At 53.5% G+C, this 13,839-nt stretch overlaps 1 protein-coding gene across 17 annotated transcripts in view; it reads left to right on the top strand.

Annotated features, from left to right (window-relative positions):
• Positions 1-12,184, top strand: part of RAP1GAP2 (RAP1 GTPase activating protein 2) — an 80,330-nt gene extending 68,146 nt beyond the window's left edge. For 13 of the 17 annotated variants that reach the window (XM_056335953.1, XM_056335980.1, XM_056336082.1 and 10 more), the window contains 8 exons: positions 3,372-3,509; positions 3,885-4,003; positions 4,324-4,437; positions 4,956-5,073; positions 5,462-5,588; positions 6,862-6,941; positions 7,149-7,184; positions 8,149-12,184. In XM_056335953.1, coding sequence (XP_056191928.1) covers positions 3,372-3,509; positions 3,885-4,003; positions 4,324-4,437; positions 4,956-5,073; positions 5,462-5,588; positions 6,862-6,941; positions 7,149-7,157 — 705 coding nt within the window. In that variant the 3' untranslated portion in view covers positions 7,158-7,184; positions 8,149-12,184. The remainder of the gene's footprint in view (positions 1-3,371; positions 3,510-3,884; positions 4,004-4,323; positions 4,438-4,955; positions 5,074-5,461; positions 5,589-6,861; positions 6,942-7,148; positions 7,185-8,148) is intronic. The other 4 variants (XM_056335962.1, XM_056336047.1, XM_056336008.1 and 1 more) reach the window with 2 other exon arrangements.
• Positions 12,185-13,839: the final 1,655 nt, after the last annotated feature.

Genomic DNA, 13,839 nt, shown 5'->3' with positions numbered 1-13,839 from the left:
GGGGGATTGGGTGAGTGTGAGGGTAGAGAAGGGATACTGGGTTGTAGGAGAAGAAAAAGAGGTAGAATGATGTGGAGGAAACTGAGCAACTGATGGAAGTAGGGACAGTGACGAGCTGGGCAGCAGGTGACATCCCTTGGAACGGAGAGGGGGGCAGTGCCTGATTCTTGTGGGATGAGCCAGTGCCAGACATCTCTGGTGAGGCTGCGACAGCAATGGGGAGGCAGCTGGGAAGGCCTGGTAGGTGAAAACCCAGGCTGCACCCGTGGGTGGGTGATCAGCAGAGCCCCGAAGCCAGGGCACCACATCCCTGCATGATGATGCCTGCGGCTGTGCTTTGGCCCGTGCAGCTCCCCCCATGCTGCTCCCCATGCTGCCCCTGGCATGTCGTCTCTGCGGGCAGAGGCAGCTTTAGCTGCACGTACAGCAGGGAGGGATGCTGGTATGGGGTGACCATCCCCGTCCTGGGCAGGGGGAGCTGCCCTGGCTGTGGCTGCACGGAAACAGCTGCTGCAGTTACCTTACAGGCACAGTTTCCTCTATAGCACAGACAGATTGTCACGGGAGGATGAGTCACCTCATCCTGCGCCCAAGGCTGCAGAGAGGGGTGAGCAGCTCCCTGAAACCCGCTGTGGCCAGAGGTGGGGGCTTAGGTGTGTTTTGTTTAGGTACAAGACATACAGAAATTGAGGTGCTGTGCAGTCCTACATCACAGTGTTCACTTCAGGGTCTGAGACCATGATGTTAAATATTTTTTTTTTTTTTTTGCATGCTTTTTGTGTACGAGAAAGTGGACTTTGCTCTCTTGGCGTTGCAGGGTGTGCCGGGGCAGGCGGTGAGTTCCGCCGTCCGGGCTGGGCTGCGTTTGCCCGGCTGCCTCGGGACTGCGCTGCTGGGCTGCCTGCTAGCTTATGTCCTCCACCGCACGCTGTCAGAGTGAATGGGGGAGAGGAGAGACGGTAAATAAGAGGGCTGGGAGGGGGTGAGACCTGATGCCCAGAGTTTCCTTTTGCCCGGTGCCTCACACCCGTGACCCAGCCCACGGACCCTTCATCCCCAGCCGCTCAGAGAAACGTGGAGTTCCTTTCTGCCGGGCTCTGAGCAAGAGAGAGGGGTGCCTTCGCCTCCCTGCTGCGGGGAGGGGAGCCGCTGGCCAGCCCCCCTGGCACGGGGTGTTGGGGTGCCCTGCAGAGCTCCGCAGCCTCCGCAGCCCAGGCAGAAAGATCCCTGCCTGCAGGGCACGAGCACCCGCCGAAGCTGCTGGCAGAGAGCAAGCCACCGGTTACTTCTATTTGCAAACACTGCCGGGTTTTGTATGGATTGCTGACCCTAATAAATCAGGTCTGACGGACCCTTGCTTGGTGTTTGTTACTGGATGTGCAGGAGGGGACCGCGCAGGGCTGTTGGCACAGGCTCAGCCTGGTGCAGGTCTGCCTGCAGCTCGGTAACCCCTGGTGCCAGCAGCAAAGCGGTGCCTCCACGCCATGGATACAGTGCCGGGCACCTCCAGAAATCTGGCCCTTGGTGGCTTGTTTCCTCCAAAGTCTCTTTCCCTTGAGATGGGATTCAGGGGGCTGGAGGAGAGCTAGGCACGGCGTGGTGGGTAGCGCAGGAGCAGTTCAGAGGGAATAGCTGTGGAGAGAAACTTCCCTGTAATTGGCACACTGGCATCACAGTCCAGTTTGGGCTCGTTTCTATGGTGACTGCAGTAATTAAAATACGGGTATAGATTGTTCTTTTTTAAGTTGTGCATTTCACTGCTGCTTTTCATAGCACGTGCCAGACTTTCAAAAGATCTCATGGTTGTATTTGTATGTGCCTGGGACAACAACTGAGAGAAGACTTTAAAAAAATAGCTCAGGTCCTGTTTAAGCACCCAGACGAGTGTTTGGATCTGCAGGTCTCTGCCTTTGGTATGCACCGCTCTGCTTGCAACTGTTTGAGTCAAAACAGGTTACAGCAGTCCTCTTCCCCTGCTTGTGTGGCTGGTGTTCGCAGAGCCTGGCCGTCGGCCCTTTCCCAAGGGATGTGGAGAGCTCTGCAGGGGCTGCGAGTCCCGTTGTGCCCAGGCCCAGCACAGCATGGCTCCGGGCTCTGCCACAGAGCTGGGTTGGACTCGGTGCCTCTTCTTCGTGCCTGGGAAGGCATGCCTGGCTGTGGGCATCCCTTGGCACATGGAGCTCCGGTGGGGCTCCAGCTCTCCAGGGCAGCCAGTGGGAACATGGGCACAAAGCTTTGCACTGAGCATCTCACTCCCATCAAAGCCAGCCTGTGCCAAAGTGGACAGGAATGTTTCAGGGTGGCTGGGAAGAGGCTGTGCTCTGCAGTGTGAGCGAGGTGCCCAAGGCTGTGGAGGAAGCACAGCCCTCAGCCTGGGTAGGGGGGATACCAGGGGCACTTTGGCCGAGGGGTTGGCTCACAGGAGTGTGGCACAGCAGCAGCTGTGGTCGTTGGTTAGCTGCATCCAGCAGCGGGGATGCAGCGGGAGAAGCGGTGCCGGGTGGGCTCTTGGCTGGAAGCTGTTCCAAGGCTTGGTGATACAGCTCAGGCAAGGGCAGTCCAGGGGAAAACATGTCCAGAGCCCGGGAGATCATGGCTGATGTGAAGAGTGAAGGCAGAGGGCTGCTTGGTTGGGAGAAATGAAGACACAAGGGAGCAGGGAGAGTCTGTGGGTGCCGTGAGATGATGCTGTGCAGCTCATCTCTGGGTCTCTTACAGATGGGTGCGCCAATCCAGCAGCAGCAGAGATTCAGGCCAAACATTTTTCAAGCATAAGCATGCTGAAGAACAGAAGTACTTTTGCATAGCTGTGAGGCCTCAAACGCTGGAGGTGTTTTGTGGCAGGTTGTAGAGGTCTGTCAGTGTACAGGAGAGGTACAGGCAGCCGGCAGGGCAGGAGGCTCCATGCAGGACCTGTCTTCTCCACGTCCAGGAAGAATCGCGAGGGGTGTGAGCATCCAAACACCAGCTCACAACTTGGCTGTGGTCCCCATTCCTGCTGAGGGGTTTGGGAGGTCGGCCAGGGGCTGCCCAGGAGGCAGGACTCCAGGGCTCGCGTCTGCTGCTCCCGGTCCCATAGTTGCAGTCCTTGGCCCTTGCACCCGGCGTCACAGAGGCAAAGGGGGAAAAATCTGATCTTGTCGTGGCTGCGGGGCTCCCTGAGGGGCGGCTCGTCCCCAGGCTGTGTGGGGCAATGGCTGCTCCTCTTACCTGTCGGGCTGTTGTTGCTGTGTGCCGGCTCTCGGGGGGGGAGGGTCAGGCAGGTTGCTCTCCAGTCTGCCTGGGGAAGACCTGGGGCTGGGGAGGTGTTTTGGGGTCAGTTCGTCACAGGGTGGTGATGACCTGCTGTCCCCTCTCCCCTCCGGCCACAGAGAGCTATCCGTGTGCGCAGCCACTCCATGGAGACGATGGTGGGCAGCCAGAAGAAGCACCATGGCAGCGGCATCCCAGGCAGCCTCAGTGGGGGCATTGCACACAACAGTGGCGAGGTGACCAAGACCACCTTCTCGGTGAGCACGGCTGCGTGTCCTGCTGTCCCTCTGTGCGTCCCTTTCTCCCCTGCCTGGCAGGGCACTGCGCTGCGCTGGCATAGCCTGCCAGTCCCCTGCACAGGCAGTGAATGTAAGGGTGAGAAGGCTTGAGCAGACCGTGATTTTATGAGGGCTTTGTTCAAATTTGGCTTGTTTTGTGGAGGAACTGAAGATTAGCTTCCAGGGGTTTTCAGCCCCAAAGTACAAAGGAGATATAAAAGCAATTGTAGCATTACATGTTTTCTAGATGTGCAGACAGAGTTGCGGGCAGCACAATTTCTCATAGGATGTTCAGCCTTCTGAGCTGCTAGGAAGGAGCTTTGCTCTCCAACATGGACTGTTCTGTGCTTTTAGCCCCCCATAACAGCAGCTGCTGCTAAGAACCAGTCCAGGAGCCCCATCAAGCGCCGTTCAGGGCTGTTCCCTCGCCTGCACACGGGGTCCGAGAGCCAGGCGGAGAGCAGGACAAGGTGGTGAGTTTGACAGCGTCCTGGTTGCTAAAGCTAAAACCCCCTATTAACACATTGAATATTAGAGAAGCTGTTGGTGGGTGCTGGAAACCTTGCCTGGGGCACAGCCTCCCCTTTCTGCACAAGCCAACAATGAGAGCTGCTTGTGCTGTGTTCGAGGAATTGTGCCTTGGATCCCTTCCCTCTGTTTTAGATCAAAGTGGTGGTATCCAGAGAGCATCTGTTACTCTTAGAGTTTAGCATTTGGTGGTAAGGACTATAATTTGACCATCCTTTTTAAGTCTCTTGTATAACTCGTGCAACCTGTCTCTTCGTGCCCTCAGCGACAGTGTTTCCGGAGCCCAGAAGACACCAGATTTGGGACATTCTTCCCAAGAGATGAAATCGGAAACTTCGTCCAACCCCAGCTCCCCTGAAATATGCCCCAGCAAAGACAGGTGAGCCAGGACGGGACCCATCTTTCTCTGACCAGAGCTCAGCAGACCATCAAGGACTTTGTCAACCAAAACCATCTCCAGGTTTTACTATAAATAAGCTTGATACTAAGGGAAGAAAAAAAAAAAAAGGAGGATTCTGGTGATTCATGAGCAGAGCTCCTTTATGGTCTGAAAATAGGCATCTTTAAAAAGAAGAGCAAAAGCAGTATGTGACAGAAGTTGCCCAAACTCTGGTGGCATGGGAGCTGGGAGGCCCATGGTGGCCGTGCCTCCCTGCCAGTGGGATGTCAGCCTGGCCCGGGGCTCCTGCTGGCGGCACCCACCAGCCACTTCATCCCATGCTTTTGGGAATGGTTAGTTACAGAAGCACCCCATGAGGTTGATCCCTGCGGCAGCTGCTGTGCCCCGGGGCTGTGCAGGAGGGTCTGCCCCACCATTGTAGCCTGAGGGACACCAAGGGACGCAGTTTTCTGAGTGACAACCACGTGCCCTTCGTTTTGTCTCGCCTCTCTTCCTAGGCCCTTTATCAAGCTGAAAGAGAATGGGAGGTCGAACATCTCCCGTTCCTCCTCGAGCACCAGCAGCTTCAGCAGCACGGCGGGGGAGAGCGAGACCCTGGAGGAGTACGACAGCGTGGTAGGCACCGAACCCGCCTTGTGGCACGCTTGGGCTCGGGACCCCGCAGCTCTGCACTCCCCTCGGCTCCCTGCTGCCTCCAGACCGTGGGTGGTCTCTGTCAGGGGGAGGTGCCCCCTGGCCTCCCGGGTGCCTCCCCCCCACTGACATCGGGGGGCTTAATCCTGTCCCCTGGTGCGGGGAGGAGGAGGGTAGGGTGCCTGGTGGGACAGCCCTGTGAGCCTTGTCGTGGACTGGGCAGTGCTCTGCACGCTGGGCCAGGAGGTTGCTCCAGCACAGGCAGGCAGCAGGGCGGCTATGAGCAGGGATGCAGTGGGGCATCAGGGGGGCGTGGGGAGAAAAGCTGGCTGCACAAGGGAAAGCCATATCCTGGTCTCTGCCCGTGCAGGGAAGCCAGCCATCTACAGCATCGCCATTCAAGCAGGACGTGTTTGTCTACAGCGCTTCGCCTGGCAGCGAGAGCCCGAGCATGGGGGCCGCGGCCACCCCCGTGATCATGAGCAGGAGCCCCACAGGTGGGTCACAGGGGCATGGGAGGGCTGGGGGGAGGCACCAGCTCTACCTTTGCTCCTGGAAGCCCCCAGCTTCCCGCAGCAGCAGGTTGGGATGGGATCTCCAGCTCTGGGGCAGAGAAGCCCTCTCTTCAGCCTCACCCGGGCTGCAGGTGGCTGCCAAAGGTGATGGGACAAAGCAGTGGCCTCGCTCACCCTGGCAGGACGGGCATCCCATGGGATGCAGGGCAAGCCCTTGCTCATCCCAAAACCCTGATCCTGATGGGGCTGTTCTGGAGACACAGCCCCATGTGCTTTGTTTCTGTATTGCCATGGGGAACTTGTTTCCCTTCTAAATTAGAGTGCAGAGGTGGCTTCTGCTGTGGCTTTGTTTCCTCCCTTCTCCCCTGGCAGGCATGTACAGTAGTTGTGGAAACTTGCTGTCTCCAAGGTCTGAGCCATGACTCACAAATTATTTAATAAACAGGCAGCTTCCCTTGATCTTGGCTCCATTACCCCTACTGCTAACTCACTCAGCGACTCCATGCGTTTCAGTCAGATACTTTGCAAAATGAGGTGCAATTCAACAGGGTGAAATTGGCAGAAATGGCCCTTTGCTGGTGCATCCCATAGTGATGGCACTGGTGACGGTGCTGGGGGATGTCTGCAGCACTCACCCCTCGCCCGCAGATCCCTGCGGCTTTGGTTCCCTCATGCAGCAGAGTGCCTGCCGGGAGGCACTGCAATCCAAATGAAAACGCACATTATGAACTTGGGAGCTGTTTGAGAAATAGCCAGGGAGGCACAAATCCACCCCAGCAGCTCTTTAACTGGGAACAGCGCGAGAAGAAAGGTGGGCTGCAGAGTGCAGTCTGGCTGGCTTTTTGTATCCCAGCACCCCACAGGTGGTCCTCCTTATTTCATTAGTGATTTTCTAAACTATTAAATCAGCTCCTTTTAATGTTTAAAGTGTTTATTTTGTGTATTTCCTGCCAAGAACGTGGAAATCCACCCATACATTATACAAAACAGTCATTTCTTGTAGCCCTTTCAGTAGCATTTCCAGTAGAAAGACTGTGAAATGTAATTAAGCCTCAATTTGTTCCATCAAAAACATTTAATGTACAGATTTTCCCAAACATTCAGCCAAGACAGACTAAATATTGGTAGCACTCATGACAGTCTATTGTGGTGCCGAGCTGTCAGGCTGGTCGAGCGGCAGACAGCACTATAGCTTCAGCAAATACTTTTCTTCACAGAATATTACTTTTCTTCTTTGCTTTTCCCTTCCCTCCAGCAGATATAAAGAACAGAAACTCTCCAAGGTCAAACCTGAAGTTTCGCTTTGACAAGCTCAGCCACGGCAGCTCCAGTACGGTAGGTGCCGGTGGTTCTCGCCAAGTGAGACGCTGTGTGGCCGCATCCTGCCCTGCCCTGCCCAGCTGTGGGCACGTGGTACTGGGGGTCCGGGCTTTCCAGGGCTGCAGAGCCCATGAGGGGCAGTCAGGGAGGGAGGGGAAGGAATTTCATGACTTCTTGCCCCTTCATTTGCACCCCAACTCGTATTCTGTTCTTTTCATCTAGAGCCACTAGCAGGAAGAAGTGATGAACTTGTAAAAGGTGAGTGTTTGTACCACGATGTTGTGCAGAGTGACTTGCCTCGTCTGTGGCCAGGTGTGCATAGCTCACCTTGGCTAGCTGCACTGTTTGTTATTAAATATGTGATCAATAATATATCTTAAACCATCCTAAATGGATGAGGGCAGCAGTGAGATAAAAAAAAATAAGCAGTGAGGTTAGTGACTGACAGGCCTGTGCCCGTCCGTGCCGCTGTGTAGCTTTACGTGTTCCTTTCTGCAGTACATTTAGGTGCTCTCACAGCGCTTCTGCCACCTGCTCCGGAGGACGATGGGCCACAGCCCAGCAGGTTTTGTTTTTCCCCAGTTAACCACTGTGAAAGGCTTGTGCCCATCTCCACAGGCAGGATGAAGTTTGCTGTGCTTTGCTCTGCACTGCGGGTGGGAAAGTCGGGTGGGAAAGTGGAGTGGGAAATTCCACCTTCCAAAAACCAGGTGGAAATGGCCAGTTTACCAGGTGGATGCTGTGAGCAGGGGTGAAGGGAGTGCAGTGTGGTTAGCCAGGGCTCTCAGTGGCTGGGGGACTGTCTGACCAGCACATGCGGGACCACCAGCACCAGTGGGTGCTTTCAGGCAGGAGGCATTTGCAAGCCACAGGGAATTTATTTACTGTTCTTCTCACAGGCTCCAGTTCCTGGAGTCCTTCAATGTGATGAAATGTGGGTTTTCATTAGGAAGTTCCCAGCTGAGCAGAAGAGCCCATACAACTTGAAATGAGAGGAATTTCCATTTCTGAAAGCACGGGTCTCAGAAAGCCCTGATTTGCCACCCACCACTGAGTTCCCTGCTCTCCTGGCCTGGAAGCGGCAGTGACTTGGTGTCCTGGGGATGGGCACTGCCGCGGCTTCACTCCCTCCTTGGGATGGGTACTTCACAGCCATTGCTGCAGGACTGAGAACGCTCCCATTCCACAGGCTCTGACACTTTTATCCTTTTCTTCTTTGCAGAGATTTTTTGTTTCAACAAAGGGAAAACTCTTCAACATCCTGTGGGAAAACACAGGTCCTGGCCACGGGCAGAGAGATGCCCTCACCCCCTGGCTGCACCTCTGTGCCGGGAAGGAGCTCCCACCTTGTCACCATCTCTGCCCCGACAGGGACCCAGCCACCTTCCCACCGGCTGACCCCCTTGCCTGCAAGCGCCCTGTGCCCCCAACCTCACACCACGGGAGGAGACGTGTCTCTGGCCACACAGCACACGCGTGTGGCCGGGGCCCCCCGTCCCCTCCCTGGTGCTGGGCAGCATCACCACATGGACACCCACGTGGGCTGCGGCTGGTGGGTACTGGGCAGGCATCGTCCATCCCTGTCCCGACTCCTCTTGGGCAGGGGGGAAGCAGGACGGACCCCTGTGCAGTTCAGGTCCCTCTGTGCTTTATTTGCAGTTGTCAGTGGTGAAACGGGGGTTTATATATTTTTTTTTCCAAGGGTAGATGGTCCGGGCAAAATCACATTTGCTTGGATGAGGGGCAGTTCCCCTGCCCCATCATTTGCTGTCACTCTCCTCTGGAGACAACAGGGTGGACTTTGCCCCCTTGGCTCTTCCCAGTGTGACGTGGGCTGCAGCAGCTCATCCCCCTGCTCCCCCCCGGCTCCAGCTTGCTACCCAAAAACTTTTAGGGCAGATGCAGCCTCTTACTCTGTACTTACTCAGTTTCTGGCACAAGAGGAGAGCGTGCAAACTGGTCCCGGGGCAGCAGAGCTGGTCACCAAGGGCAACCCATCCCCTCTTGGCAACTTGGGACATGGTTTCAAGAGCCTCCCTGTTTTTCCCTGCCTGAAACTCTGAGTGCAGGCCTGGAAAAGATTAACCAAAGCTAAAGCTGTAGTGTATCTAAATACCAGAACTGGTACTCAGAGTGAATTGACCCGGTAGGCTCTGCTTTACCCTACGGCTTGGATCACCAGGCAAGCAAATGCATAAAACTCCAGGATTTGGATGGCATCAGGCTGCTCCGCCCCTTGCAGAATCCATCCTGCAGCTTTTGAACAGGATTTTGTTTATTTTGAAAGATGATGATTATGAATTCTGCAAGGTGACTTCCCCATAAGACCCTTTTCCAAAAAATACCTCTCTCAACATGCCAAGAAACCCTTTTGCTCTTTTACGGGACTTTGTCCAAAGTTTATTGAAGTCTGTCCATGAATTTCACATTGCTCATAGATTTCCCTTACCAGCTCTTTGAAAGATGCACTGCGATGCTGCAGAGCTGCTCCCTCCCCATTAGCACAGTGTGCGACCTTTGCAAAACCCCCCATGAAATAAGGTTCTTCATTTCAAGAATTCCTGATGATTCCTAATGGAAACAGAACTTTGAGTGCCAAAGTTAACTTCACACAGCTGGAGCTCCGAGGGGCACAAACGTACCCGGTGGGCAGTGTGAGGAGGTGCATGCAGGTTTGCACACCCAGAAGCAGCCCCAGGCAGCTGCCGCGGCTGCTCCCTGGAGGAGGCACCTCTCTCTCTGGGGGCAAGTCTTGTAGAAGCAAACCATGGCCTCCCCTCCTCCCCGCCACCTCCCCCTGGACCAGAGCAAAGCCAAGCCAAGCCGAACCGGCTCTGCTGACTGAGGCTTTGTGTCCACTGTCTGACAGCCGTACTATTCGGTGCACATAGGTGCTCCCACTTGTGCATGTGTTTTATCCATTTGTAAAGAAAAGGCTGTGGCCCTGATGGGAGAGGAGCCAGGTTAAAGGCGGAGAACAGTTTCACAAGCAGCAAGTGCGCTGTGTAGGACTAGGAAATACCAGTAACCACCAGTGGGGACACTCCCTCCTGCTTTCAGTGAGTTGCATTTCAATAGAGTTTAAATCTTGAGGTTTTCTTTGAAAGAGGGAAAGCACAGTGTGCTTAGCCCTGTCCGTAGCTAGCTCTAGATGTCTCAGGTTCCACACACCTTGCTGTTCAGCACTTCTATCTGATGACGCTTCAGTAGCACTTTCAAACCCACCCCCAGTTCTTCCTCTTAGAAGCTTTTGGTCTGGTTTATCTTATGCTGCGCAGTGAAATACTGACTGGTGCAATGACTTGCTTTGAGGGTCTGTTCTTGGTTTTGCTTTTTTCCCCTGAGAAGTTGCTTGATTCTGTAGACGTCATCATTCGCATGGGTGTTGATCTCCGTGAGATCTTTCAGCAGAAGATGCAATGGCTGCTGTCAGCTGGGTTTTTGATTTTTTGGTTTGGTTTGTTGTTTGTTTTTTTTTTTACTTGAAACTGTGACTTTCCTTTTTGACTTAGATTGATTTATAGAATTATTCAAATGGGATTAACAGGCAGGCAGAACAGTGTGAAGCTTCAGGAAGAGAGATGCAGTGTGCTGGATTTGTCTTTCCCCATGCCAGCACGCTGGAACAGCAGTGGGGCTGGGAGCCGAGGTCTGGCACAAGGTTTGCCACCAGCTTCTGTGTGATCTGGGACATTTTCAACAGGACTCTGCACAACCGGTTGTAAAAATCTACTGCAACATCCATAATAGCAACGGGGCTTTTAAAGCTCCTGCCCTGGCCGGGTGGTAGTGTGGTTTCTGCCTGCCTGCACCGCCTTGCTGCTGTGCACATGTGCCGCGCTCCTTTCAACCCCTGCATTGTCCCGTGGCGGTGCTGGGGACTGACCTGCCGTTGTGTTAAACCTTGGAGGCGTTTGCACTTCAAGCAGTGGGTGAAGGTGTTCCTCTCTATATATATTGCAAAATGTTTTGTGCTTGTGACACACACACATGCACATATGTATGTATAGAAAAGGGATTTTTTATATATATATATAACTATATATATATATAAAAATAAAGAATCCTTAACTGACACTAAAAATATTGGACAGTGCACTTTCCTTTCTGATCCCCACTGTTTCCATGCATGTAACTTCGACCAGACTCGGAAGCGACTTTGCATGCGGAGCAGAAGGGGCTCAGAAAGGCGGCTGGGGGAGGACGGGGGAGCCCCTGGCTGCATGGGGAGGTCTCTTCTGTGGCAGGGGTCACTGCTCTTCTCACCAGGGTTTTGGTGCCCTGCTTGCTCCCACTGTGCCCTGGCTGCCACTGGGCTTGGGCCAGTTCTGAGCGTGGTGGGGGGCAGAGGCTGGTCAGGCCCAGGTCCACCTCCCCAGTGCCGGTGCTGCAGGCTCCGAATCCCCACAGCAGAGCAGGAGGGTGCCCTGCTCCCCGATGCCTGCATCTCCTGTATTAGCCCTGGCCGCTGGTTTGCAGCTGCGAGAGCTGGCAGGGAGCTGCTGCCCCGGCTGGGCTTGTGTTCAGGAAAGTACTTGGCATTTACTTGCATCCTCTTGAAGTCCCACAGAGTCAAGCACAGGATTAACACTTAAGCACAACATGAAAGTGCTTTTTTTCTGAGCGCAAAGGGGGGATCCTAAGCACAAATTCGGTTTCTTTCCAGAGTTTTGAGGGTCTTCAGGAATGGCAGGTGAAGGGGCCAGGATATGTTGCTGGCATGAATGGGCTTGTAAACCAGGGCTGAAGTTTCTTGGCTGCCTTTGGCTTGGCTGTGGGAGGTGCTCAGCGCTGATAGCCTCTCTCAAAACCAGTGGCTGGTCAGAGCTCAGCACCTCTGCAGATCGCACCTTGCACTCACATTGCTTTGCTGATGTTCCAACTTCTGTTCCACTAGAGCTGGCAAAGAGTCTGTCATCCCCCAGTCCTAGAGCATGCTTTCATTATGTTTTAATGAATGTAGCACTGTGTATATTCTGCAAAGGGAAACGCTGAATTTATATCATTAGAATGTGAAGAGAGTTTATAGAGTGAAAATAAATCTTGAAGAAATGTATCTGACAAAGTTTATTTTTTATGTAGAGAGGCGGTGCTTTGTAGTTCCTGGTGGCCTATGTCTGTTGTAAATAATGTACATTTAATTTATTGCTATGGTAGCAGATGTATTTGTTATGTATAAAACTAAAGGTTCACAAATGTATATTTTGTTGCTTAAATGTGTCTTTGCAAAATTCACAATAAATAACATATTTTGTGTCCATATGTGTACTACGTTGTGTATGTCCAGAAGGTGACAGCTTTAGATGAGCTCGGTGGGAACATCCCTCTAAAAGCCATGTGGCAGCACAGGCTGGGGCTGAGCCGTTAATGGTGCGAGTCCCAGGTGAGCTCACATAAGGTCACAAGCAGAACCAGAGGAGCGTCAGGGTGCAAGAAGGTGTGAGTGGGGACGTCTCTGCTGATGCGCCTCACGCCAGGACCAGACCAGCAGGGGAGGACCCGCCTGCCTCTTTTACAAATGCATAGTGATTTTAATGAAGTGAACTGTTCTGTTTGAACTGGAATTAGCGCCCATAAAGCTCAACATAAACCGGTCCCTGTCAGCAGCCAGCCCGCGTGTGGTAAAGAAAATAAACAGGCAGCAATTCAGTTTGTCTAAACCAGCTCAGCTTACCTTGGGTCATCAGTCTCCAGCATCTTGGCTGCCTTTGGATGTCCTCCATGAGATAACTATGAGATTGGATTTTCTCTCTCTGGCTCCTTGGGATCTCTTCAAATCCCCCTAATTTCCCAGGACACTATGAAAAGCTGTTACTGTTTGGAGGCTGCGTGTCTGCTACATTTTCCCCATGGCTCAGGCTGAACGAAGTGCAAAGCTATTAGTGTTATTTTTTTAATGTTTTCTGACGAGGGGAATGAACCCATAAATTTGTACTTCTGAGAATAAAATACTTGCCTTTGCCAGGAAAAAAATTCCACCACGAGGAACATTTTGTTCACCTTGTGTAGTGCAGCAGCCCAGCTTGGGCGCCTGATGCTGCAGCCCCAGTGGCAGCCCCAGCTCGACACCATGGGGGATGCTCTGGCAGGACCATTGCAGCCTGCTTTACAGAGGGCTGGCAACAGGCAGGGCATCAGTCCTGCTGACTGATCGTTACTGGAATGTGGTAGGCAATAAGCTGTGGGGGTTTTGGTAATGTGCTGGAGATACTTCTCCTCTCGAGGAGATACTTCGCCTCATCGAGCCTGCCCTGACACTGCACAACCTTCACCATTTTCCATGTCAGCCAGGGATATCAGTTCTCTCCTCCCACTCAGCCTATTTTTTGGCCAAGGACAACATGCACAGAGGGCCTTTGCTGGCAACTTCAACAGACACCGCTCATGGGACAGGATCACCTCCTGCTGCCATCGCTCGGTGCTGGGCTGTGCCAGCTGGCTGGCACTGCCTCCATGGTCCCCCGGCAGACAGTGGCTGTTCATCTTGTCATTTTCCACCCTCCTGTCCAGATCTGGCACCCAGCATGTTTTGTGAGCTCTCTAGAGGAGCTCTGCTCCTTACGTGGCTGGCACTGGTAAGGTTTGACCTGGAAGGTAAAACAGCAATGAATTAGTGAAGGGTAAAATGCAAAGCACCGAATATGTTGCAGGTAGAAAAAGGAAAACAGAAAACACATCTCCATTAGCAATGCTCCTCACTAGGGCAGGGAAAAAAGAAAAAAAAAAAAAAAAAAGAAAAAAAGAGATGGTGACTAAAAGAAGGATGAAGCATGGCTCCCACCTCGCTGCACTGGTAACCCAGTTTGGTGACATGGGTTGTCCACCCACCATGGGGACAGCTGGCATGGCAGTACCACCACCAGCAGAGTCCTTCCCTGCCCACAGCCCCGATTCCATGCTTTGGAGGTCATTT

Source organism: Falco biarmicus, chromosome 1 (genome assembly GCF_023638135.1).
Source record: "Falco biarmicus isolate bFalBia1 chromosome 1, bFalBia1.pri, whole genome shotgun sequence".
Taxonomy (NCBI): Eukaryota; Metazoa; Chordata; class Aves; order Falconiformes; family Falconidae; genus Falco; species Falco biarmicus.
The sequence above is the reverse complement of the archived record's forward strand: the minus strand, read 5'-3'. Positions and strand labels throughout refer to the sequence as shown.